Raw genomic sequence first — 25358 nt, forward strand, 5'->3', positions numbered from 1 at the left:
TTGCTAGAACTTATCAATGTAAATAAAAAAAAAAATAATAGATCTGAATTCAGTAGTCTGCTAGTAATTCTTTTTATGACTAAGTATTTTCCATCATTTTAATTTGTTTATTTCATCTTATTATTTATTAGTATGTATTTTTATTTTATCAATTATTGTAATTTATTTTAGTTTGTTTTTGTTATTAGTTACTACCTAAATAATTGTTATGGACTCTTTCTGCATGTAATATTGGATAAATCTTTTAAATTTTTTGGTGAAGAGTAATATCTCTTACTTCATGTTTTTAAAACTGTTTTGTTTTGACAAAATACATAAAAACAACATTGCTGGTAATTTTTTCAATGCTGAACTGTCGTAAACTGTGAATGTATCTTATCTTACCTTATTAACTAACTAAAGAGTTTTTTTTTTCAGGGAACCTGAGAGAGAAACACCATCTCCAGTTGATGTGAGTATGAACGAAACTAAAAACAACTTGAATTGCCAATCTAACTGAAACACTAACTGAATAAACTATGAGTAAAATTATTTTTCTAAGTAAATAATAAGTTTATGTTCATGTTATTAAACATTCATTTAGACCTTTAAAAAGTCTAACAACTTTTAAATTTATAATTATTAGTCCATGGATTTAATTACTACCTATTAAATAACTAGTAAATCACTTGCGTCCATTAGTTAAAAAGACAATTTTGTCTTATTTCTTTAGTGAGCCAGAATGAAATAAACCAACAATGGCTCTGTTAACTGTTTTTTTTAAACCCCTCACACAGGTAGGCTTATACATCGATTCACACAACGATTTGAACAAAATAAAATAAAATGAAAATGCTTCTCTATTGTGGCGAACATAGGACCTCGTGGTCTTTTCTTACAGTTAACCTCTCTGAATGCATGCTGGATGAGAATGAATAACCTGCATGTTTAGCTTAGTAGCATATTATTCAAGTACATGTGAACGTTTGAAAACTTACAACTCAAAAGCAGTAACAAAATGATAAATTTAAGACTGAGCGAGTCATAGTATTTTTTCTGTCACCTTAATGCAAGCATTACAAATTAAATTTCTCCTCTCACCACTGTAAAACTTCACTCTGCCATCCGATAAAGAAAATACCGGTAAAAAGATTTTCTTTTTGCAGAATAGTGAAAATGAAGAATTAGAAATAAACATGGTGTTTCATGAGAAACAAGACGGAAATCTGTGCGCTCAACACTGCTTGAACGCTTTGTTGCAAAAGTCGCACTTCAACGCCGTGGACTTGGCCGAACTGGCGATGGAGATGGACTATGCGGAGAAACAGACGTTGGTGGAGGCGGGAATCAACACCAAAGAGTTTCAAAGCTTTATCAGCCAACCGTCGCAGAACATGGACGACTCTGGGTTCTTCTCTGTGCAAGTGATTGGTTGTGCGTTGGCTCTGTGGGGTCTAGAGATGGTTCCGTTCAGCAGCAATGATCCGAGAGCGATCGCTGCAAGACAGAATTTGAACACAGTTAGGGCGTTCATCTGTCACTCGCACGCCCACTGGTTCACTATACGCCGCGTGGGCAGTCGATGGTACAACCTTAACTCTACCCTGGACGGACCTCAACCTCTGTCTGACTTGTACTTGAGTCTGTTCTTGCTCGAGTTTGAGAAAGAAGGTAACTTTGTGTTTATGGTGTTCGGAGATCTGCCTGCGTGTGCGGGTGATGAAGGGGTGACCGAAGTCAGTGAGATTCCGTGCGTCGCCAAAGAGGAACCCAAGGAAGCACAGAATTCCCTACATCTAGTGTTGCGTGAGAAACCTCAACCTCCGACTTCTTTCACTGAGAGACTGCGATTGTTGTTGCTCAACAAGGAGGCTTGTGGTTTCTTCGGTTTGTAGACAAACTGAGGTGCGCCGACTGTGTACGATGTGATATTGTTCCTGCGATATTTAGATTTGTATTTACTCAGTGCAAATGTGTTATGGTAAATAATTTGGGTTATTATATCTTGTGTAAGTTTAAGTCTAGGTTAACTGCCTGTGAGGGGTATGACAGGACAATGGTTGTGTCCGGCCCTGCAAGTAAATCTAATTATTTTCTTGAGTTTTAGCCATAAATTGGTGGTAAATACCTGCATGTGATCTGGAATGTTGTGTTGTGGCAACTAGTCTTGAATGAAGTCATGGAGTCATCTTCAGGCCTGTAAAAAGATGTCTTCTTGTCGCCATAATTTGAATGTTTTAAACATTAATAATAAATAGGGCACACAAACATAAAACCATGAAAATTTAGGTTGAAAAAAAAAACAAAAATAACTGTACATTGGTGGGACACTACGTGATCAGGCGAAAGTATATTATTCCCAGAGTATTCATAGGTAACAATCTAATAACTTATTTAAACTTTTCTTTACATTTCCTTTTTTAAGTGGTCTACTCAATAAGGCATGACTAAAGGGATATACCCACAATCCATCCCTTCATTCCAGCCATTGCCCTCTTGTTATCCTCCATACAGGTAACCTGAGATAATGCTTAGACCTATTTTAGTTATATAGCTATTGACAGTGCCTTATAATACCAAATAACTACGATTCAAATGTTAAGATTTACATTAAAGGTAATTACAAATTAAAATGTAATTTAAGTTATGATGATCCTAAGTCTTGTTTGAGATTCGTATATTTCACCTGTAAGGTAGGTTTACTGTTAAGTTTGAACTGTTAGTGTAACTATAGAATTGTAGCTGAGGTGTGTAAAAAATAAACACCTTTATAAAGATCTCTGTTCTAAGGATGCTCTTTACAGAAACTTGTACTGTAGAGCTTTAAGAGGATGGTTAGGAAAGCCAAATAGGATGTCACTGGCTTTAGCTACCTTATATAGTTCAGTTTGTTTTGTTATACTTATTAATATTACTGGTAAAAGATTGAATGTCCTTAAGAGATTAACTAAACATACAATGATATGTTGTGTAAACATTTTTTTCAACTCACTTGCTTTGTTAATGAATACTTGCGTACTTAGTTGTTAGTTATGACATAAATTTTCTCTATATTACCAATCAATGTATGAAAAAAATATAATTTATAATTTTCTCAATATTTATTGTTTTTCATATTTATCCCTCCCATCCCATCTTTATTGACTGTTTTATCCTTCTACTGCTATAAAACTATGATAGGCACCAATAATCATACATGAAGAAAGCATTTATGGTTCAAACAGTTTGAGTACCGCTACCGTGCCTGATACAGTAATATAAATCCGTATCCACAATATGTATCCATCTTGCCCACGTAGAGCTACTTATATTGATCAATGTATGCCACTGCTGCATAAGTGGGATGTCTACACATCTAATGCATTTAAAAAATATGTCAATACTCTCGAGCTTTCAAAACTTTGGCACGGTTTTGAGAGAAACTCTACTGAACAATAAGGAGAATGTGCGGATGTGTATATACAAGAATAGAAGTGGTTTACCCTTACCAAAAAACAAACTCTTTAGAAGGTACAATAGTTCTTCTGAAAAGGAGCTTTACATGACAGAAGGTACAATAGGCAGAACAAAGTTACAAACAACAAGATTGTTTAACAACATTATTGACTGTAAAGTACTCTCAGGAAGTAGTAAAGAAGGACGTGCCCCATAAACCAAAATCTTAGAAACTACACTTCCTTTTAAAATGCTTAGAATGAATCCGATTTCCAATGACATTAGCTTATGTAATAACGATTACGGTAACAGGACCTATGGAAAGTCCCTTTCAAAAGTTGCAATTTACCTTCCAAAACCCATGTCCACACATGGTCAACAATATGTTGCTTTGAGCCTAGCCAAGTCATTCAACAGTATAAAACTTGTAATTAATCAAACACAGGGGTAACAAAAATATTGGAAAATATAGACTTTACTGCGGTCAGTATTGTTTTGAATGAAGTTTTAATGCAATTAAAGTAATAGACGGTATTTATTAAAACACTTTTAACATTTGTTTAAAACTGGACACCAATAAATAATTATATTGCCAAAATAGTGTTTCCAATAGGCCTATTTGGTTAATATTTTGATAATCTTTTAGCAAAATTTCTATATTGATAGTATGTTATTACCCGTAAGTCTCATGGTAAGACCTAGACCTGGGATCGATTTACTTTTTCGTTTTTATGTCCCGAGAGACCAAAAACATCAACTATTCAGATTCATGTATCTATCCTTTAGCACAATCACACGAAGCACACTTTACCACCTTCCCTGTAGCAGCAAACCTAAGTACCTACTTGTTAAACCCTAAGTTATTTAAATTGGGAATAAATCTGACATGTTTAAGGAAATATTTAAGTGAAAATGCAATTAGAATGGAAATTTGCTTAGTCTGAAAATTTGTCAAACAGTGTCTGGTTATGAAAATCGTTTAGTTGTACAAAAGCTTTTTTTTCATATTAAGTATATTTCTGAAAACATTCAGATTTAATGTATGCTTGAACTAAATCCGTTTTCAAATCGATATCTACTCTTCAAACATCAACTCTAGTAGGTCAAAAAAAGATATGAGTATCGTCAAATATTTATCGTTGAGTTAATCTTGGCAATAAAATCTCTCTGTGTTTATCTTAAAATTGTAATCTTCTATTTCCTTTAGGTTGATGGATTTACAGTGTGTGCCAAATGTTTTAAAAGTGCCTATTTTTTAGAAAATCCCCAAATGAAGAAAACTAATGTTCCAACAGTTTAGATACATAGTAAATTTATGGCTATTTTGTATCGGATTGTTGTAAAAGAATGGAAGATTGTTGTATTTTTATGAAAGATTAAGTAGTGTTACAGCATTAGTTTTATTTTGCTTAACATTATTAAAATAAAAACCTTTATAGTTATGCATTTAAAACTAACCTCTCATCTTCTGTTTTTGGTTAAGCTGTGTGTTTATGTGTTGAGAACTCTATTTTGACCTAAGATTGTTAAATGTAACTTAGTAATATCTTTTTTAAAGACTAACTAACCCATTTCTCAGAAGTGCGCAACTGAACTAAAATACCTTGCAAATTAAAAAAGTTATATTTGCTTTTTGTAGTAGTTCACCAACACAATTTTGTGTGATAAAAACAATTGCAAAGTGTTAAGTTTGTTCTCTTACAGACATATAACATATATTGAAATTTAAACTTTTTTTTTCAATTAAATTCAACTTTGAAGCTAGTCTACCCACAGAAAAGTAAAGTAGAAAGAAAACGTGCTTTATGGGACAACCGTCCGCTTTCAGCTCTAGTATGTTGTAACTGAAATATACTTGTGACAAGCGAGGAAGTGGCGAGCACTGTACGGAAGTTCCTATCGCACAGGGCACAGGGTCTTCCTCCACCGTGAGTATTGTAGTACACGAGGGCGAGGGGGCGGTGTTGGACTTTGCCCTAGACACACTAGTGCTAGACACCACTTAAGTGTACCATTGAATGTTTCCTCTGTATGGTCCACCGTAGTATCTAAAAGTAAGTGAAAATACGTAGGATATTTTATGGTTCCAACCATCTCCCAATACCTTACTCAGGTATTTTATGGCCCCACTATAGTCCAGTATTTACCGAAGGTGTTTTACGGTTTTTCAGCCACAAAATGAAACAGCGCCACAGAGATTCTTTTGCCCTAATCCTGAATGCAACAAAATGTTCACCACGATCGATCCGCTACAGCAACATGTCATCTCTTGTCTCAAACTGGATGACTAATTGAACGACAAATTGGACGACATATTTCAGCAAGGCTGTGACGAGCAAACTAAAGATTTTTTCACCTATTGGTTCACAAGTGCAACGATTTACCCGAGGGATTTTACAGATTCCTCAGTAGCTTGGATGGTAACAAATTAGGTTTATTACTTTTTGGGTTGGTAATTATTTCAAAATAATGAAATTGTTAGATTGAACCAATGTTTTCAAATGAAACACATCACAGAATTAGTTCTCAGGTTAATTTTACATGTTTAACAATTTCTTCTATAGTTTTGTTGTTTTTTACTTTATTGACCACTGTTAGTTGAATATAGTTGTTCTATAAGAATTGTTCTTTGAACTTAGGTGTTTGAACCTCTAAAGCCGTTTGATTGCCTCATTAGGAACACAAATTAGAAGACTATTTATTTTGAAAATGGTCTACCTGTCTACCTAACCGTGGAACCTTGATAACAAGACTATCGTGGGGATTATTTAATAAGACATGTTATCAAGGTGGACTCCTCATCAAAGTTTGTAGTGACATGTCATTAATGGTCAAATAAATTCTAGGGGCATTAAAAATTACACTTGTTATCAAGGTTGATTTATTATCAAGGCACCACTGTACGAGTTTTTAAATTAATCAGTTCTTAAGGGGTTAGTTGTAAATGTATTTTAATATAGAGGCAATTTTAAAAACCATCTAACAACTTGAGTTGATATCTAAATTTTACTTTGGAAACATCTTAGGGTCCCTTGATCTGTTACCATCCCTGAAACTAGGGTTGAAAGTTTTTACTAAGTGCAATAAAAAGCAGTATCTTCTAAGAGATTTTAAATTTTCAGGCAGTTTTAGTAAGTATTTGGGGAGACTAGTTGATATTGTAATTAATATATTCCTAAAGAAGCAAAATATTGTCACTTAAAAAAAAAATTAAGAATCGTATATTATTACAATTATTTCTTTTCTATTGGGATTTGGCATATGAGCATCTATTTAGATTTGCTCTTTAGATAAATGGTGCTAGGGTTAGAATTTTAAACAAAGTATATATTTTGTACCTACAAATTAAAAAAGAAACTATTTATGTAGGCATGTAATATTAGATAACACTTAATATTTAGGATTATAATATGTAAAATGTGTCTAATTTTATCGTTATATCACTATTATGATTTTTAACTTTTCACAGATCAGAATTTTAAACACTTTAGCCTATTTTATGTAATATCAATATATTTATGTAATTCTGACTTCACCAATCAATGTACTGTGCTATTTATTGTTTTTACTAAACCAAACACCTATACTGTATTTTAATTATATGTCATCATCTTGTTAAATTTGTTGTTCCATAATATTTGTCTAAAAATAACGTAAATAATCAGTTGACTGTGTTTTTAGTATACTCGATTTTAAAATGAATCTTTGCTTATTTAATGATTTATTTTATGAATGTAGAGTTAATGACATGAAAGTGTTATTACTTACCAAATCTCTCTGAAGTTTTTATCTAAATTCTAATTGAATGATGGCAGGCTGGACCCAGTTTTTAACCATCAAAATTTTGTTTAAAAATAAGCTATTCTATTGTAGACTATAGCTAAAAAAATTACTCTATGAAAAGTAGGCCTACATAATTAGATATTTTAGTGCTTTATGTAGCAATTGAAATATAAAAAAAACACTATATAAGTCAATAAGTTGATGACAAACTTGAATGTTTTAAAGCAATCATTATATTGTTTCCTGTTCACTTTCTGTGTTTATTAACTACTTCAAACTACCTCTAGAGAGGTTCACATTACTTTGAAATTTTCTCCAATTCATTTCTGTTACACTTTACTGAAAAAAATATTGACCGAGTCGGATTAGGGAATGTACTTTGACGTAGGCCTGATAAAAATTGATTTACGTTCCTAAAATGCATTTGCTCTTACAATGCGTTAGAAAATCAATTGTAACATTTCACTAGCCTTCTACATTATTTGTGTTTATTTTCAATGGCAAGTATTTAAGTTTCAGAGTGGCCAAAGATGGGGAATTATGTGTGGATTTTAAGATTTCACGGGAAAAACTGATTTTAGTGCAATATTGTTGTTACATGCAGTAAATACAAAGGGTGTAACACCCAGCAACAACGTTCTGTATTTTTGCTTGCACAAAAAACGACTGCTAAACATTCTGAACATTGCACGGCAAATTCGTGAGGTCTCAGTGAAATTGTGAACATATTGTCTGCGGTCATAGTCATAGTCATAGCGGTCATTATCCGCTGTCACAGCGAGTGAAAACACCTTCCGCAGTCACTGTGACATCATCGTCTCTCACAATTTCGGCAAAAACCATCGCTATGAAATTGTCAATTTTTGATCACTCATCTTCTCAAAAGTTTACCGCTATAACAGAAATAAACGCTCAGCTCAGTTTGACTCCATTCAAGCTTGGCCTGATAAACATTTCTGATCCGAACTGACTCTTCTGCCCGAATTTTGGTTCAACCTGAAAATGTCTGGTTCCCACAGACCCCTAAAGTACACTTGGCGACCGAAAAACGAGGATAACGGAAAAATGTGTGCATTTTTTTGGGGATCCTATGGCCACCCTAAAGTCGTCACCTAGCCCATTTCTGATACATCTAGCCTATTTATTGTATTATCTTGATACCTCACAAAACTTCCGGGACTAAACGTTTCCAGTTAATCACTATGCCTTAATAGGCCCAAGTTCACGGCTAGGAAATATTTCTATTATCGATTTCAACTTTGTTATTGCTCATGTGCGATATCTTAGCCCTCCCAAATTTATACTTTTTTAAACCCAATAGAAGCTCAATTTCGAGACTGTTAGTTGTTGACTTTTCTAAAGAGATTTATGTGATTTTAGCCTAGTACCTCGTATACATCATGTGTTATTTCCTTTTAATTTTATAATTTGTTGTTTAGTCAAATAATGTGCCATTGACTATTGGATACTGAAGTTGTATCAATATTCAAAAGATTACGTATTCCTTTAATGCATTTTCAAGTTAGGAAAATTTGACTTTAGTGAAATAAAGCTGAATAAGGGATGCATTTAAACCAGAGTGGCATATATTTGAGTTTGACAATAGTCGTTGGTTGTGTTGGTAGAAAAAAATCATGGCCTAGTATAATTTTTAATAAATACTGTTGATTATCTTGACCTTTACCAGCCTACATTTTTTTTGGTACTGTATGTGTTGTGTTTATGTAACGGTTGGATTGTTGATTTAGTCCATTACCCTTTATAAACCTCAGATATTTTGACTAATCAAAGTTTTTATCATAAAAAACTATGAAATAAGGTTACCCATGAAATACCTGTTATGTAGTATTGATTACTTAGTTATAGAATGATTTTTATGTGACTTTATTCCTTATTATTAGCCTTATTGTTTTATCATGTATTGAATAAACATACTAAAATGTAATAAGAGTTATTTGTTGGTTTATTTATCCCTTGAACACCAGCTGATTCGATAAGTTTATAAAAATCTAGTAGAGCAGTTTTTTAAGTTCAGAGAATAATGAGTCAAATTAAATCACTGCTTTCCATCTGCTGCATATCAGTGGTGTAGTGGAGTGGGAACTCTACCACCACATAAGTTTTGCAGTTGAGGGAGGAGCCTATTTACCATATGGTTTTGAATGAACCAATGAGAACCATGCGGTGTTGCCAAATCTAATAATACCAGCTGATTTGAATATATTGCTTAGTATATTTTAATTAGTGTTGTCAATGGGCGATGTGGCAACGTCGCACTAGCCTTGTCTTGTGATTGGCTGCCACCAACTGCAAACTTATGTGGTCCCAACAATAAAATACTTTTTCAGACCAAAAGGATAAAAAACTGACTACACAAACTGCATAAAGTCCATTTCTGATTATCTGAGGTTGTTTTTGTTTTAGACCCAAAAATATATTTTTTTTATCAGAAAAACCATTACGAGTAGTTTACGTAACGATTGCTTAAAGATATAAAGATAATATTTAAAACTTCTAAGAGTGTCTTAAAGGCTAATTACGTGAGTTGCGTACACTTCTTTATTTACAACCATTTTCTCATTTGTTAACAATCACTACTCATAACGTCCAAGAAAGGTTATGTTTTTGTTTATAACCTTTCATTTCCATTGCCACTGATTATGATTAAGATACAACAACTCATTGACATTCAAAGCATTACAATTTCACTTCTTTTCTATCAATCCTTGAACCTCATTGGTCCAAACTTGTACTTTAAAGTAAGTAAACAAAACTGTAGTGGATCTTTTCAAATCTATATATTACAGTTAGAAACTCGATAGAGGTGTCTAAAGAAAGGTCTTGGTCTGTAGATGAGCCTTCAAAAGAGAAACGTGATAAATTCCCTTGGGCTCTGCCCCAGTATGAGTGAGTACATGTAGGGAAGTCAGCAAAGAAATATTCTACTTTTTCTCGAAATTTGTTTCCCAGAAACAGTTGAGACATTATTCACTATTTTTAAAATTATCACTTTGTATCGCTACCATAGATAAAACATACGTTCTTAGTAGGTTTCCCATCCTTATAAAACAGCTGAATCCAATTTTATCGTTAGTTCTGTCTGGTGCACCATTGAGGTCGTGTTTTGTTTGCAATTTGTTTCTTGTTATTTAAGTCATTTAAAACTCCGTTTAACCAAATAAACCCATAAAATCATAAACAATGATTCTCTAGTCATATAACCAAACAGTAAAGCACAAATCATGAAATTAACTCTAAAATAATATAAACAAAATCTTGTCGACACTAGCCACCTGTGTCACCGGACATGAATTAAACACGAAAAACGACCTTCAAAATTTACAATGGGATGGGAAGTCTATGTCGCTACCTAGCCCCATAAACCCTCCTTAGAGACAGGTTTTATTCCACTACATGAAACAAGTATAAGGTAAAATCAAGTACACAACTGTAATTATTTTCTTATATTTAATCTTTCAAACATTACGTAACAAATAATTATATCTATCGTTTAATTGAAACCAGCTACAAATAATATAATAATAGCATTCACTCTCTCTACACAGTATTGCACTATCAGCCATGAACGATCAGTCGTTCGGCAATGCAACGGAATCCGACTGTAAAAATATGATACACTACAATACATATTATGTACAATATACTAATCCATATGACACAATGTTTGATTGGTATGGCCTAAGGTGCAGGCGTAAAGCTATCAACATCGAACCGACGACATCGTTTTTGATTATAATATCAATGGATCATCGTCCGACGTAATCGGCCGATAACTAGCAAACAAAAACTCAATAAATAAATATTAATTTAGGAGTTACGAGTATTGTTACTGGTTAAACAACTCAGAAAGTATTACATAAGAGATGTAAACTGGCATTTTATTTACAATTTTAAGAAAATATACAACGCCTCTCTACAAGACATTCTGTATGATTGGAGAGTGCGGCACAGAAAGCCTGCACCTCACGAGCTTCACATGTAACAGTAACATTAACACTACACGTCTTAATAACATCTTGCATCTGTGATATAAAGTATTATAAAAACAATAGCTTTCCCTACAATTGACTACAGTGCCAAAAGGCTGGTCGGTTCAATAATGTGGCTCGACATTACGTACTGTCTGGATATGTCCGATGTAAACGGCATTCTCTGAAAACTAACGGATCGTACCTGTAAATATAAAGGCTATTGTGATGCGTAGCTTAAAAATACTTCAATCGTTAGAAAATAATGAGTATTTCTTCTGTATAATTCTCGAATAACCAGTGTCGAAAGCGTTGATGACTATTAAGCTGCGAAAACATTATACAAATCCTAAACAATACGACGAACATCTGATAACATAGAATCGTACGGTAAGACACGTATACATCCCACACCGACGTAGCTACTGGCTGAAATTGTGCTCACACTGTTCAGGCTGAGGGCGGGTCGCAGGATGATAACAAACTAATTTAATCAAAAGTTAAAATTCCCAATCGTAGCAAAAATTATTGTACAACTTTCACTAGCAAGACCCTCTGTGAAAAACTGAGACGGATTTTCTTGTAACAAAAATAAAAACACTAAATGGCAACATTTAAGGCTGCATGGCACTGGTCCTTTGTACACGAGATGTGAACCCTGTTTATAACGCCATCACAGAACATCGAACAAGGAGACGACGATACTAGCACCATCCATTGAGGAACAACATCTCTGATATATATATGATATAGAGTAACAGATAGAACAACAAAGGGTAACATAGATATCGATACTCCGCCTCCGGTGGAAGACAGACAGACGTGACTGATCACGTGTGACTGAGGAAGGCACAGAAAGTGGGTATGTGACACGCAACCCTACATTCTAACTTGACATTTGTGCCTCGAGACATTTCTGAGTGAAATCCTGTTTCTAAATTTTGACCTCGCCTATATCAAAATTATCACAGTTACTTAGTTTCTAAGTGATGTAAATTTCATTTCACCTGCACGGAAGCATTGACTATTGATACAACTAGACATTCCATCCCCATGTTAAAGTTGTTACCAGTTTTAAATCAAAATTGTTGTAGTTGATGTGAGCCACCGATACTGCACTGATCTAAATTACTAATTTTTGTCGAATACACAAACTTTTTTACCAAGTCAAACTGATGGAATCACATATTGTGAGATATGAACTGTTACGACCCAGCAACAAAAAATGACAAAAATATAATTTTAGACACTAATACATTCTCTGTGTGGCTCAAAACACTATGTTCTCTTTTAGGTAAAAATAGGCAACAGATGAGATGTCTACTTCAGTATCCAATAGTCAATGACGGAAGGGTCGCCTGACTTACGATTTCAAACTTACATTACACGGTCCTAATTTAATACTAAATGAGTATTGGAATTGTACTCGGGGGGTCGTTTAGAAAGCTGTCTGTGAGCCGATAAGGCACAAACATGGGTGGGTGCCACGGGGAAGAGGCACTGTGTAAGGCTAACACCAGGAGAAGCGACATCACACGTACACTGATAAGTATATACAGGTGCAAGGACACACTAACTGTTGAGCAGATTTGGTACATAACACTCACAGTTTAATAAATGCTTTCCAACCTACAAGTAAATCAATTTGCAACAATAAACAACGGAAGTAATTGGTTGATTCAAATGTATTCAATTCAGCCCAGATGATTAACGATACTAACACAGTGGTTAGTTTTGCATCTCCGTCAAGAAACAATTTAGTACTTAACGCAATTGATTCATAAGCATATATGGAAGTCATTTTCACAAATTTGCCAAAAAATATCAATACGCTTAAAACTTCTTACAATTTAGCTATCAACACGAATATGTCAGATCGATGAACAGTTCATCTTGATTTCAAACTTGTTTAACAAAAAAATACAGTTAGATGATGCCAAACATTTTTAAAACTAAATTTGAGATTTAAAATTAATCTCTAATATTTTTGTATGTGTTAGTTTAACAACCATTCATTACGATTTCATAAGGATAAAATATTTAACAATTTTGTAAATAAGTTAAATGATTATTTTAAACTACTTTACTCAATGGAGGATCTAATGCAGCAAATGTATCCAGCATAATATTTTTTTGGTTAACTTAAAAACATGTGCGTACCTTATTAATATAGTTAGTATAAAATAGCAAACAAAAACCAGTGAAAGTTTGTAAGTTTTCCATTAATGTCATTTTGCCATTTCTTTCACGGCCATCCAACTACCGAATTGGTCAACAAACCTCACAATATTTTTACAAAAATACAAAATTTCAATTACTCAACTCCCGACGACTAAATTGTTAGGATACATGCTGCATATCATCCTTCATTGAACAGTTTAGAAAAATATAGTTCATTTTGAACCGAGATAACAAAGATAAAAATCTTTCAATACATTATAACTATGCAACAAAAAAAAGCACCAAAATTACGTTATATAAACAAGAAATAAAATTCTACAGAATTTTAACAATCTTTTAACTGGTGTGTTTTACTTTCAAACAAGTGCAGTTAGACTCCATAAATATTTCAAACGGACTATTATTTTCTTAGGTAGGCGTTAACATTTTTATTCGCTCAATAAGATAAATACGGTCATTCTTAATATAAATCAACAATATCGTCCACAATCAAATGGTCGGACATATAATTAAAACCAAAAGATATAATGAGTTAAAATCAAATTAAAGAGCTAAATTATATTACAAATATATACAAAATTTACCACACAATCTTCTTAGAAACAACACACAAATTTGACTATCAACACCCTTTTCTTGGTGTTTGTTTCAAGTTAAATATAAAACACAACCTACAGTGACTAATAAGTGGGCTCCTATCATTACAAATTGTATATATATAATATATATTATCTCTCTACGTTGACTCAATATATTCTACAATCTCAATAGGCGATTTCTATAAATATATTTTCCAATCATTTTCAAGATAAATAAAATATGTCGATCCTTCCCTATTCAAAATAGATCCAGATATAACAGCTTACACTTAACACGAATATAACCTCTAAGGACACGTATAAACACATTAAAACGACATCTCACACAAAACGATACATCAAGAATATCGTGTTAACATGTTTATGGTCCTAACACTTGAAATGCTGTTTCCTCTATGGAATTTGTCAGTCACTATGTTACTCTATGGCGCAGAGGTGATGTACAGTTGTGGGTCCAGACTTTTACCACTTTAGAAGGCATCACAATAAGACATTATACTTTTGTGGTAATAAACCTTATTGAAATTGTGAACATTTAATCGGGCGGCCCATTTTGTATCTGAACCTAATTTTCCATCTTAATCACATTTTTTAAACCACTTTCAGTGCAAATCTTAAGCTTATTAAGAATACTTTGTGAGTTAAGAATTGAATGAGATGACTTGTGCAACTTTGTGACGTTATAAGCTAGGTTATAATTTATCTTTTAAAAAGCCAAAAGTTAAAAACAAGGATCGAACCAGCAATCTTTATATTACTAAGCATTCCAAACACCCAGCTGAGAATCTGGTGGTGGAAATTCAAAGACAGTAAAATCTTAGATAAATCTATAGAAGAAAAATATTTGATAAAATACTCCAAAAGATAGATGCATCATTTGGTGGTTTTACTTTCAAAATGGTCCGTCATAACTAAATGTTTACAAAACAAAGTTTCTGGCCCTGTATGTGGAGTGGACACTCGCGGAATGTTCACACGACACAAGCACGATGAGACACGTCACGACGCGACACAACGCGACCTCCCTGCGCTCACTGCATCATCTGTGGACAGAACACAAAGTTGGTGATGAAAATTCATTTTTTACTACAGTATCTATTTATACAATATTATTTGGTGAAGATGACTAGGCCAGGTTCCAAAGATTACGTGACATATAGTCTAAACTTACTGATGAAAATGGTTGAAATATTTATAGACAAAAATCTCAAGACTACGACTAAAGGAGCTAGAAATTCCAAAAAGACTACCTTCTGTTGTTAGACTACTTTCACAAGCTTGAAGCTTGATTTTTAAATTCTCCAAAACTTGTCTAAAATGAGGCACAGAGAAGTAAGGTAGAAAGGGAACACCCAATGGTGCACTTAAGTGATGTCCAGGGCAAAGTCTAACACCCCTCACCCTCATGTACTACAATGCTCTCGGTGGAGGAAGACCCTATGTGATAGGAATTTCCGAGCAATACTCACCGCTTGGGCTCTTCCTAGCTTGTCACAAGTATATTTCCGGCACAACATACTTGAGCTGAAAGCGCACAATCGTGATAAGCGAGTTTCCTCTGTACCTTACTTCTCAGTGGTTAAGTTTGGAGGAAAAGTAAATTGATGTCCTTAACTTGAAATTAATATTTTAGATCCTAGTAATTATATTGTAATTGATTGTATTACTTTGGGAGAAATAAATCTTTATTGTTATTGTAATTGATACTTACTGAGGTAGAGAGCAGGGAGGGGTGTAGTGGCTATGTAGCCCAGGAGTCTCTTGGTCTCTTGCTGACTGGTCCGTTGTCATAGTCATGTCTAGGGTCTCCCGGTGAACTGCCCATCGGACCTGTCAACACACCTGACACCTAAATCTTACTGGACTCTAACTTTGTATACTCAAGTAGACACCAGCTGTATTTAATTCTCCTTAGTAGGATGAAAGCACCAGTGAGTGAATGACCGTTTAGGCTTGAGTTTCCACTTCCATACATACAAAATATGTTATTAAGCTAGTGTAGTTAATTTTAGTTGCAGCTAAAAGGTTTTCACCATTCTCTTGCAAAATAAAGTAAAAAATGCCAATGTAGCTATGAAGTATATAAAAAAATAAATAAATAAAATCAGTACAACTTAGCCTAGATAATGCCTAATGATCTTCTATATATATAAAAGGCAAAGCCCTCACTGACTCACTCATCAATAATTCTCCCACTTCCCATTTACCTAGGAGGCTGAAATTCGGTACACCGATTCTTTGGGCATTAAATAGAAAAACTAAGTAGTTTTTATTCTGATCGGGCTTTCGGGCTCCGCGCCAGTGGCTCTGGAGTTTCCCATGTTAACCTTATGAGTACTCATATTTAAATTGAATTAATGAATCTTAACAGCTGCTTCAATTAAACAAGTTGGTTCTGTTTTATGATGTTCAATAGCATTAAAGTTACAAGGATTACCAACAGGGCGCAGCACTATTATTTTTTTTTATTTATGACAACAGCTAATTTGCAGCCAAAAGGTGGGTGAGCGTAGCGAACGAACTTCAACCAGGACGTGATTGAGCCATGCGAACGAGCTCACTTATGAAGTTAAACGGGGCCAAGCCCGCGGGTACAGCTAGTGGGGTCTGACTTAGGGGAGGTACAAATGAGGCATTTAGTTCAAAATTCCTCCGTGAACAGCGCTGTAGTAGAGAGCACTTTGGCAATGAAGGTTTACTAATCGCAAAAATAGTTCTGTTCATAAAATAAAATTATAAATGCCTAAAATTCAATTTTATTAATTTTTAATTATAAAATTAAACTATCATAACCTAACCGAACTAACTAAACTTGCTGATAAAGAAATAATATAACAAAAGTTTATAGTAATCGGAAAAATAATTCTGTTTATAAAATAAAACTAGAAATTGCTCAATTAAAATTTTATAATGACTTAATAATAAAATTAAACTGTAATAACCAAACCAAACCAACCAAACTTGCAGAAAATAAAAAAATCTTGGACAAAAAGTTAATGCCACCGGCGGGATTCGAACCCGGGACCTACAGTATATCAGCCCGGCACGCTAACCATTAGACCACCGAAGCCGATGGCTATCGACCGTTTTGTTACGGTAATGGCGTTCCCTCAGCTAATAAGAAGCCCTCAGCTGTCATCGTAGCCTCTTCTATACCTCCCCTGAGTAAATACCCAGCTAGTGGATAGTATATTTATGTTATTTGTTGTTTTGCTAACCAAACTAATTATTCCTGTTTTCAACTACAAATGAAACTCGAGAAGGTCACATTTACTATTTAAATTCTAAAGAAGGTTAGGTTTCTACAGTTGAATACCTGAAGTTCTGAGCTCTAAACGCAGGAGCTTAAATTTCCTAATGACTCTAGAGCACCGAAGTAAGCTACTAAGTGTATACCTACTGTGTTCAACTAACACAATAATGTGTTAGTCTTGTTTTTGTTCTAACATCTTGTTAACTACACAGTTTGTAATTGGCCATGAACACACCGTACAACAGTGGCCTCTGCGTAACACAGGTTAGGAAAGACTATCCTACACAGTATGCATTTTAGCATAGGTATACTGTAGTTCAGTTTACAGTTTGCTGTATGTTTACCTGTCTGTAAGTGATGCGTATGAGGGTGAGAGGACAGCGGGTGAGGCAGGTGGTGTTGCATGCTGTGGTCGCGCGGAGGTGAGATCGGCTCGCTCTTGATCCTCACAGCGCGTGGCGAGGGCGAACTGGGCGGAGGCGAACTACTCACTCCCAGGTGCGGCAACCCGCTGCGACAAACAAAAGGTGTTAAGATAGTAAACAAAGGAGGTAAAGCAGACTACCCTCCGTACAGAAAACACTTTTTTCATTAAAGAGTAGTTGGTATTAAGTAGAATAATGTCACTAAACATACTCCCATAGTAGATTTGTCATTCTTAACTGAAGACAATAATTTCATTGTTCCGTCCAGTGCCGCTGCGATCTTATTTTTGTTTATAATTATTAGTTTCTTGTTATTTAAGTTATTCAAAACATTGTTTAGCCAAATAAAACAATCTAATGATGAAACAATGACTTGCCTCCTAGATATAACAAAAGAATTCATAAAATTAACCCTAAAATAATAGAAGCAACAATTGTCTCAACACCCAATATCACCAAAATGAACTAGACATAAGAAGATTTAGATAAATGGGATGAGAAGTCTACTTGTGTTGGTAAGTCTATACTAATGTCTTTTCACTCACCACAGTGGCGCATGATTATCTTACCATCACAAAGCTCGACATTGTCATTCACTCTCCAAAGCTTGCACAAACTATGGTTTGGATCTACAGCTTCAGTTAAGAATGTTCTAGCCTTTCTAGAATACAATCCCAGTAATCCACCTGACTTAGGGAGAACGTCCAAAGATTTCACGATATTTTTGGTGGTTCGATGGGTTGCAAAGTGTGAAGACACAATCAAAATGCCCATATATAATTCTCATGCTACTGCGCTCTTATAAATTACACAAACAGCCGAATGTCTCACCTAGAATGTGCTGCTAGGCTAGATGTGGTCCAATTGAGAGCTGAAGCCAGTCCCATGTCCGATGTGGTAAGGTCCGTGAACAGTCCAGGGTATGAGCCGAGAGGTGTCTGTAGAGCGACGACGGGTGTGTTGAGCGAAGACGTCCCCACCCCCGTAGCCTGTAACAATCAAGTTGGTTAGCATATTGCACTGGAGCTGTTACATTTCGGAGCAAATATTAAAAATATCTCATTTGCAACCAACTCTAGGCCAAACAAAAGTTTAATGAGGGGCTGATATGTCTAACTCCCTTAGTATATTTGAATTTGTTACAAAAATCATTTATGATATACCAGATATATTACAGGGTGTCTATCAGTCACAAAAATAACTGACTTTACTATGTGGTTACAGAAGTCACAGAAAAGTAACTGATTTTCATTTTAAGGTACCAAAAATCAAGGGTAAAAATCAGGTCTAGCTAACTATGATTAAATTTATATTAGAATCAGTGTGGGTGAATATATATTTTGGGAGAAGTCAACCAGCTCAAAACGTTTTATCAGTACCAAAGTTTGTGCGTTTTTGTTGTTTGCCTTGTCTGCTCCCCCCCCCCCCCTAAAGTCACTGAAATTTTCTGTGACAAAACTCAGGTAGACACCCTGTTAAAGTTAAACCAAACATAATGAACTCTTATATCATTACTCATAAATGTGACTTAAGAATTTTTTGCACATCATTCAATTATTGATGGCCCCGTGTGACAATGGCATCAGGTATGCATCTCACGTGAAATTAAAACCCAGCGAAGGTTTCAAGGCAACTTATAGATGTGAACTCACCTCTTCGTGGGGATTGGGTATAACCACCCTGAGGTTGGTGCGGGGAGGTGCTGGTGACGAGTGTTTTGGGGGCATCTGTCCCGGAGGCTTGTGTAGCTGGTGTGTGGGTGGACCGGGTGAGGGTGAGCCACCCAAACCCGGCGACGCTGACGGAGGATATCCATTACTCATCTCTAGCATGTTTCCAGGAGGGTAGACTGTAAAATAGAAGAATGATATACAAAATACAATATAATTATTCAAAGGAAATATAGTTAAGACAATTTTTTTATGGGCGGGGTATGAAAAAAATTCATGTTGTAAATTTACGAGGTTTTAACCAATTTTGTTATTTTATCAGTTTGAAATCTTTTTACACAGCTTAAGTCTTTTTCTTTGATAAATTGATCGCATACTTTTTGAATGATCAAATTACACATTGGAAAGAAAACTAAATGATAACTGAAATAAAATTATCTCATATTTTCATAACAACAAGTCAATATAAAACATTCCTGTCTTAAAACATTACGTTGTGTACTTTCAGGATAAAAAAGTAATGAGAGAATACACACAATACAACTCAACTATAAAAAAATATCACAATAATAACATACAGTACTGACCAGAATCGGCATCAGAAGAGGAAGGTCTAGGACTGACAGACGAGGTTTGACCCATGTGAGGCGATGACTGTAGCAGGGACGAGTCATTGTAACCGACCGGGACTGTCACTGGCAGAGAGTAACTCGTCTGTCCAACCTGCAAAGATAGATTAAATTGAAGGTGCGCTCCAATTGGTCCAAAATTATCTAGGTTCTGTAATGCCACTCTTGGTAATGTTTGGTAAGCGCAAGAAAATACTTATGGGTTAAGGGATGTTTTGGAGGTCCTAATGTCTTTTGGATGCTTGGTCTTAATGTCAATTTATCAATTTATACAGTTGCTGAAACTGCCATTTTAAATACGTGTGATGGCACGATTTTGTCTAAAATAAACAAGTTTTATTTGTTGTAAATTAGTATTTTTATTCACCTAATAACTGTCTTAAGAAACATAATTTTTGAAAAGATAAAGGGTTATTGCATTATTCATTTAGTTTCTAAAACATGTTTTGAACCTACCCCGGTCCCCTCGTACCTAACTGATACTCTCCAAAAATTTATCCGTTAATTTTTCTGGCAACCTTCACAACCTAGGATACGAGGCTCTTGTCCGAAATCGTTTTACACATTAAGGTTAGGCCTAGAGGATCGGGGGCATTATCAAGAAGCCAAACCCATTTGGGATTGCCAAGATTTGAACCTGGGACCTCAGGGACTGAAGGTCCCCACTGGCAAAAAGAACTATTCCAATAAATTCTTATAATACCAACACTTAACTAGTTTTCACTGACATTTGGTTGTACAAGTAGTAGTCTTACCCTGTTAGTCGCTGTCCGCTGCATCATAATCTGGAACTCCTCGTCTATTTTGTTGTACTTAGCCTCAGTCCGGGGAGTCAGCTGGTACTCCGTGTCTCCCTCAGGACTGTCCGGACTGCACGCTCCGTTCTTGTGTTCCTTCTTGTTGAGTGCCTAAAATGCATGGAGCAATAAATATTAAATAGAATTAACAAAGGTTTAATGCACAGAATATATTGCTGGGTGTCTCTGGTTGGGTTAAAAACGTTCATAATTGCACATCAACTGTAAATTTAAACAAGGAGGAATTTAAGAAAGGAAAAATAAAAATTAAAAATGATTACTAAAAGAAAAGAGCTCTAAATATTTTCATAAACTATTAACTAACTACCGAACTATGATGCTAACACACCCTTTGGTGCTTAGTTTAAGCAATAGATGCTTGGGCTTCAAGTTCACAAGAACAATTAGAGTTGTAGACCATTAGATCCAATCAATGGCTGAGCAATCTAAGGTATTGTCTATCTAGCCAGAGCACACCTTAGATTAAGTTTGGATCTGTTTCTGACATAGACGAGGGAAACCCATCTATGTTGGGCAGCTTAAGTTAGAATTGGGTTAGTTCTTGGTTACACCTTAAATTAGGAATTCTACTACTTTTACTTTTTTTGAGTTACAACCAACAACTTCAACAATTTGAATTTTTTTCTTCATAAGATGAGAAATATGACAAAACACACACATAAACACTACGAATAATTCCTATAATGTAAAGGGTCTACAACATTGTCTAATATGTTACTATTTCACAAGTGCCCAAGGTGTTCTAGTCTACTACGGCACTCACCTCAATGATGTTCTTGTTGGTCAGGCTCTCGTGGGGTTCATTATATTCCGTGTATTTGAGCAAGACTTTGTCCATGTCAGTAGACGCGTACTGATACAACTTGTTGCTGCTGCTGAATATGATAAGTGCTATCTCACAGTCGCAAAGCACGCTCAGCTCGTAAGCTTTCTTCATCACGCCGAACTTGCGCTTGTTGAAAGTCACCTGCAATAAAGATTTATCGTGAGGAATTTGAACAAACTTAAGAGATCGGCGAATGTACAGATGCTAGAAACAAAAAGGTGAGCAGTTAAGCTCCAATGAACCTAGAAGTAAAATATGAGGGTACACATTTTTGTCTGTTTAGCAGAGTTTAACCTTCAAATTTTTAAATCTAATATAACACTGCAAATATAAAAAAAAATTATGGGAAATATATTTTTGAAAAAAATACTTTAGATTGCTTTCAGTTTTCATTACAGTTTGGCTAGTTTGTGAAATTGGCGAATATGACAGAACAGATATTGGTGGCTGACATACTCTATCAGTTGCTCAGTTAAACAATTTTAATTTTAATGCTACCTCCAACTTTACCATAGGAAAGTGATGTCTCCTACTCTCATAGATATAGGTATTATCAAAATAAAAGGTAAAAATGATTACTGGCAATGTTTTTTTCACACTATTAGATGAGTTTACCTGACGGTTGCGCTCATCGGTGATCCGAGATATCTGTATTTTCTTGCGACCCATGGCGGGTGAGACGGTGGCCCCCGGACTCCCCAATATGTTTCCGTGACGGGTGGCAATTCTGGCGGCTGGCTCGGCGCGGCGGGGCGACTAAACTGTGCGGCTAACGCGACAGATCTGCAACAGACATACAGTAATGTTAGTCAAGACTAAACAACAAACTAAAAATCTAACATAAATAATTAAAAGATTAACAATTAAATGGTATTAGAAATCTGACGCATACTTTCTCCCATCAGCTTGTCAACAACCCTTATCATGGGAAAGCGGTGGGAGTAGCTATGGTATTTTATGAGTAAAAATCACAAAAGTTACAATAGCTGTTTAACACTAATTTTTACAGCATTGGGGATGTTACCATTTTGTTGAGCATTAAAAAGGACAGTTATAATGCAAATTTTAATTAAAATCGGTGAAGCTGTTTTCTACAAATCCGGGATTTCAGTTAATCACCATTCAAATCACTATTTCCAAAATAAAAAACACCATGGTACCTAAACATACCGATTTGTATAAAAAATTAACCACATTATGCAGTACGTAGCTCAGTACACATACACACACACACACACCACTTCGAAAACCACTTTTTGGGGTTCAGGGGGCCCAAAACAGATATTTCCACCCAAATCTCAAACTAAAAATTGTTGACAAAAATACTTTTTCCATATACTATGGGAGAGAGTTAAAAGATCTTTTCATGAAGGTAAATTCAAGGTGCTAAGCCGTAGAGTCCAGTTTTCCTATTACAACAGCTGAGTGATCAAGAAGGGAGACCCATCAAAGACCAATCATTAACCATGTGATAGTTACAAGGTTTGTCTATCATTCCTGTTTCAACTTACCAACAACAACTTAATACACTGTATAACCTACCAACCTCAATGCTTAAGGTATAAATAAACTTCCATTTTTCAACCATCTTCACTCAAGACTCAGACAAATAATGTCGAAAGAGGTGTATCAATAATATGATTAGTACATAAATGACACAGTGAATATAACAAAGGGTACTTTTTACAAATCATATAAGGTAAACCCAAATTAGTAACGAAATGGTAATGTTTCAGCAGCAAGAGTTCTTTAATAATCTGTACAGATCATATAGATTGCTCTACATCAGGGAAACATCTTTATCAAATAAGATCGGAACGTAGATGTGTATTTAACTCAAATATTAGTCGTGAAGGATGAGTTTAGAATGGTGTGAGATGATATGTGTAGCTTTACTGACTAAGATCGTCTGTTTCATCACTCCGGATCATTATTTTAAAGCCTAATGATCAGGGACAGCTGGGTCCAGTTTCGAACCATCAAAAAGCTACTGACTTTTCTCAGCATCGAACTGGTGACCTTTTGACTGTCAGGCGAGAACTTTAACCACTCAGCTACCCAGCCAGAGGAGCCCACAAGTATTGTTTGAACACATTAACTTTTATATTTTTTGTATACCCACACATAGTTTAAATAAATTATATTTTGGTATAAACTATATGTGGGTATAAAAAATATCAATAAAAATAATCACGAACATTACATTTACAAAATGTAATTTAAATAATGTTTCAAATTGACACAAAATAGTTTTACACTGTTAATATGCCTACTCTGATCCAGGAAAACAGGTAGGAAATAGAGGCACGAGGAGAGCATTTTCAAGTGTTTAAGTGAATGGAGGTTGCTACTGGGGCAGGTAGGGGGTAGGGGTCAGCGGAGGTGTGACCCCCGGGGGGGGGGGGGTACGACCCCCCTTGGTGCTGACGTCAGTCAGAGACAGTCGCTTGGCAACGTATCCTCATCCTACAGCCTACACAGTGTCACTGAAGTCCACTGACTAAAGTCTGCCTACCCATGTTACAAGCACACGATGTGCTGTGAAAACTGTCCCTTTGGAAACTACAGTGTGATACTGAGCTTTAAAAATGTGACCAAATTTTGTTTTATATTGGAACTCGACAATTTCTTCTATTAAAAGCACATAGTTGTATTTTTAGGGTACGGACTGTAATCATGCGTTTAAAGAACTTTGATAACAAAATTTTATAATCATTAATTTAAGCCCAATAATCAGGGACAGCTGGGTCCAGTCTCGAACCATCAAAAAGCTACTGACTTTCAATATTACTGACTACATAATCACTGACATTGAAAATATTTGTGTCAATACGTATTTACACACATACAGTACTTCTAGGAATATAGCCTACACAAATTGACTTAAGGGAGGCTTAAACTTTCAATCATTATTTAAAATTTTGCTAAAAGCGTATCATTAAATTTACTTTAGGGTTTAAATCGTCAAAATCTTCTATGAAACATAGAGAGTACATAGAAGAGTTATTTTACCAGTGTAATAGCTGTGTATTGAGTCCAACGTTTTACTAAGTGTTTTATGAACTTTGACAAAAAATGAGTTTTATAACATTTTAAAGAAGGTTGTGTTGTTAGGTTACCTCTTCACGGGTGTAAAGTGGTAACTTACTTAATTTTTGGTGTGAAGTTTGTCTGAATTGAGTGTTATTTTTTTAAAACCTACACAATTTTTTTTGCGAATAATTGCGTACAAACTTAAATAAGCGTGGTTATATTATAGGAAAATCATAAATACCCTTTATTCGCATTTCAACACGATTCTAAGAGAATATAAATGATAATGAGTGTAGAATATAAGCTGACGCCTTGTAATATAGAAATCTGTTTCTTTAGTCAGTGCTATTTACTAAAAGCACATCCATTAAAAAACAACTAGTTAAGTTTCAAACCATAGAGCCACCAAGCTCATAATTTCTCGGGGTCGAACTAGCGAACTTCTGATTTTTGGGCGACCAGTAAAACCACTCAGCTACCGAGTTAACCGATAAACATATACATTTTAGTCAAAAATTGGGGTGGGTTATTTGTTAAAATGAGTAGAGAGAGGAGAACAAATAGAGTGGAAGACGAGAGAAGTGGTTATATCATAGAGCAAGTAAAATCATTCACAAACAAACAAATTAAATTCTTTTCTACGAAACTGAAACTACATCATATGAATGTTTGAATTCAAACAAACAAAAACACGTGTGCATAAGAAATGGATGAATCATCAATTGAAAGGGGTGGTTC

At 35.0% G+C, this 25358-nt stretch overlaps 2 protein-coding genes across 8 annotated transcripts in view; one reads left to right on the top strand and one right to left on the bottom strand.

The window, feature by feature from the left end:
* The window catches only part of LOC128996269 (NF-kappa-B essential modulator), a 30514-nt gene extending 21498 nt beyond the window's left edge, over positions 1-9016 (top strand). For 2 of the 3 annotated variants that reach the window (XM_054421470.1, XM_054421471.1), the window contains 2 exons: positions 418-451; positions 1146-3033. In XM_054421470.1, coding sequence (XP_054277445.1) covers positions 418-451; positions 1146-1874 — 763 coding nt within the window. In that variant the 3' untranslated portion in view covers positions 1875-3033. Of the gene's footprint in view, positions 1-417; positions 452-1145; positions 3034-5585 lie in introns of those variants that run through there. The other variant, XM_054421472.1, reaches the window with a different exon arrangement.
* A 1632-nt stretch (positions 9017-10648) lies between these two features.
* The window catches only part of LOC128996254 (myocyte-specific enhancer factor 2), a 118081-nt gene continuing 103371 nt past the window's right edge, over positions 10649-25358 (bottom strand). For 4 of the 5 annotated variants that reach the window (XM_054421445.1, XM_054421446.1, XM_054421448.1 and 1 more), the window contains 9 exons: positions 22203-22370; positions 21525-21728; positions 20699-20851; positions 19902-20037; positions 19297-19493; positions 18476-18633; positions 17564-17730; positions 15678-15808; positions 10649-15009 (listed from right to left, as the gene is read on the bottom strand). In XM_054421445.1, coding sequence (XP_054277420.1) covers positions 15708-15808; positions 17564-17730; positions 18476-18633; positions 19297-19493; positions 19902-20037; positions 20699-20851; positions 21525-21728; positions 22203-22256 — 1170 coding nt within the window. In that variant the 5' untranslated portion in view covers positions 22257-22370 and the 3' untranslated portion in view covers positions 10649-15009; positions 15678-15707. The remainder of the gene's footprint in view (positions 15010-15677; positions 15809-17563; positions 17731-18475; positions 18634-19296; positions 19494-19901; positions 20038-20698; positions 20852-21524; positions 21729-22202; positions 22371-25358) is intronic. The other variant, XM_054421449.1, reaches the window with a different exon arrangement.

The sequence above is a fragment of the Macrosteles quadrilineatus genome, unplaced genomic scaffold (genome assembly GCF_028750875.1).
Source record: "Macrosteles quadrilineatus isolate MER2022 unplaced genomic scaffold, UCM_ALF_1.0 Scaffold_6__1_contigs__length_79288215, whole genome shotgun sequence".
In the NCBI taxonomy this organism is placed as follows: domain Eukaryota; kingdom Metazoa; phylum Arthropoda; class Insecta; order Hemiptera; family Cicadellidae; genus Macrosteles; species Macrosteles quadrilineatus.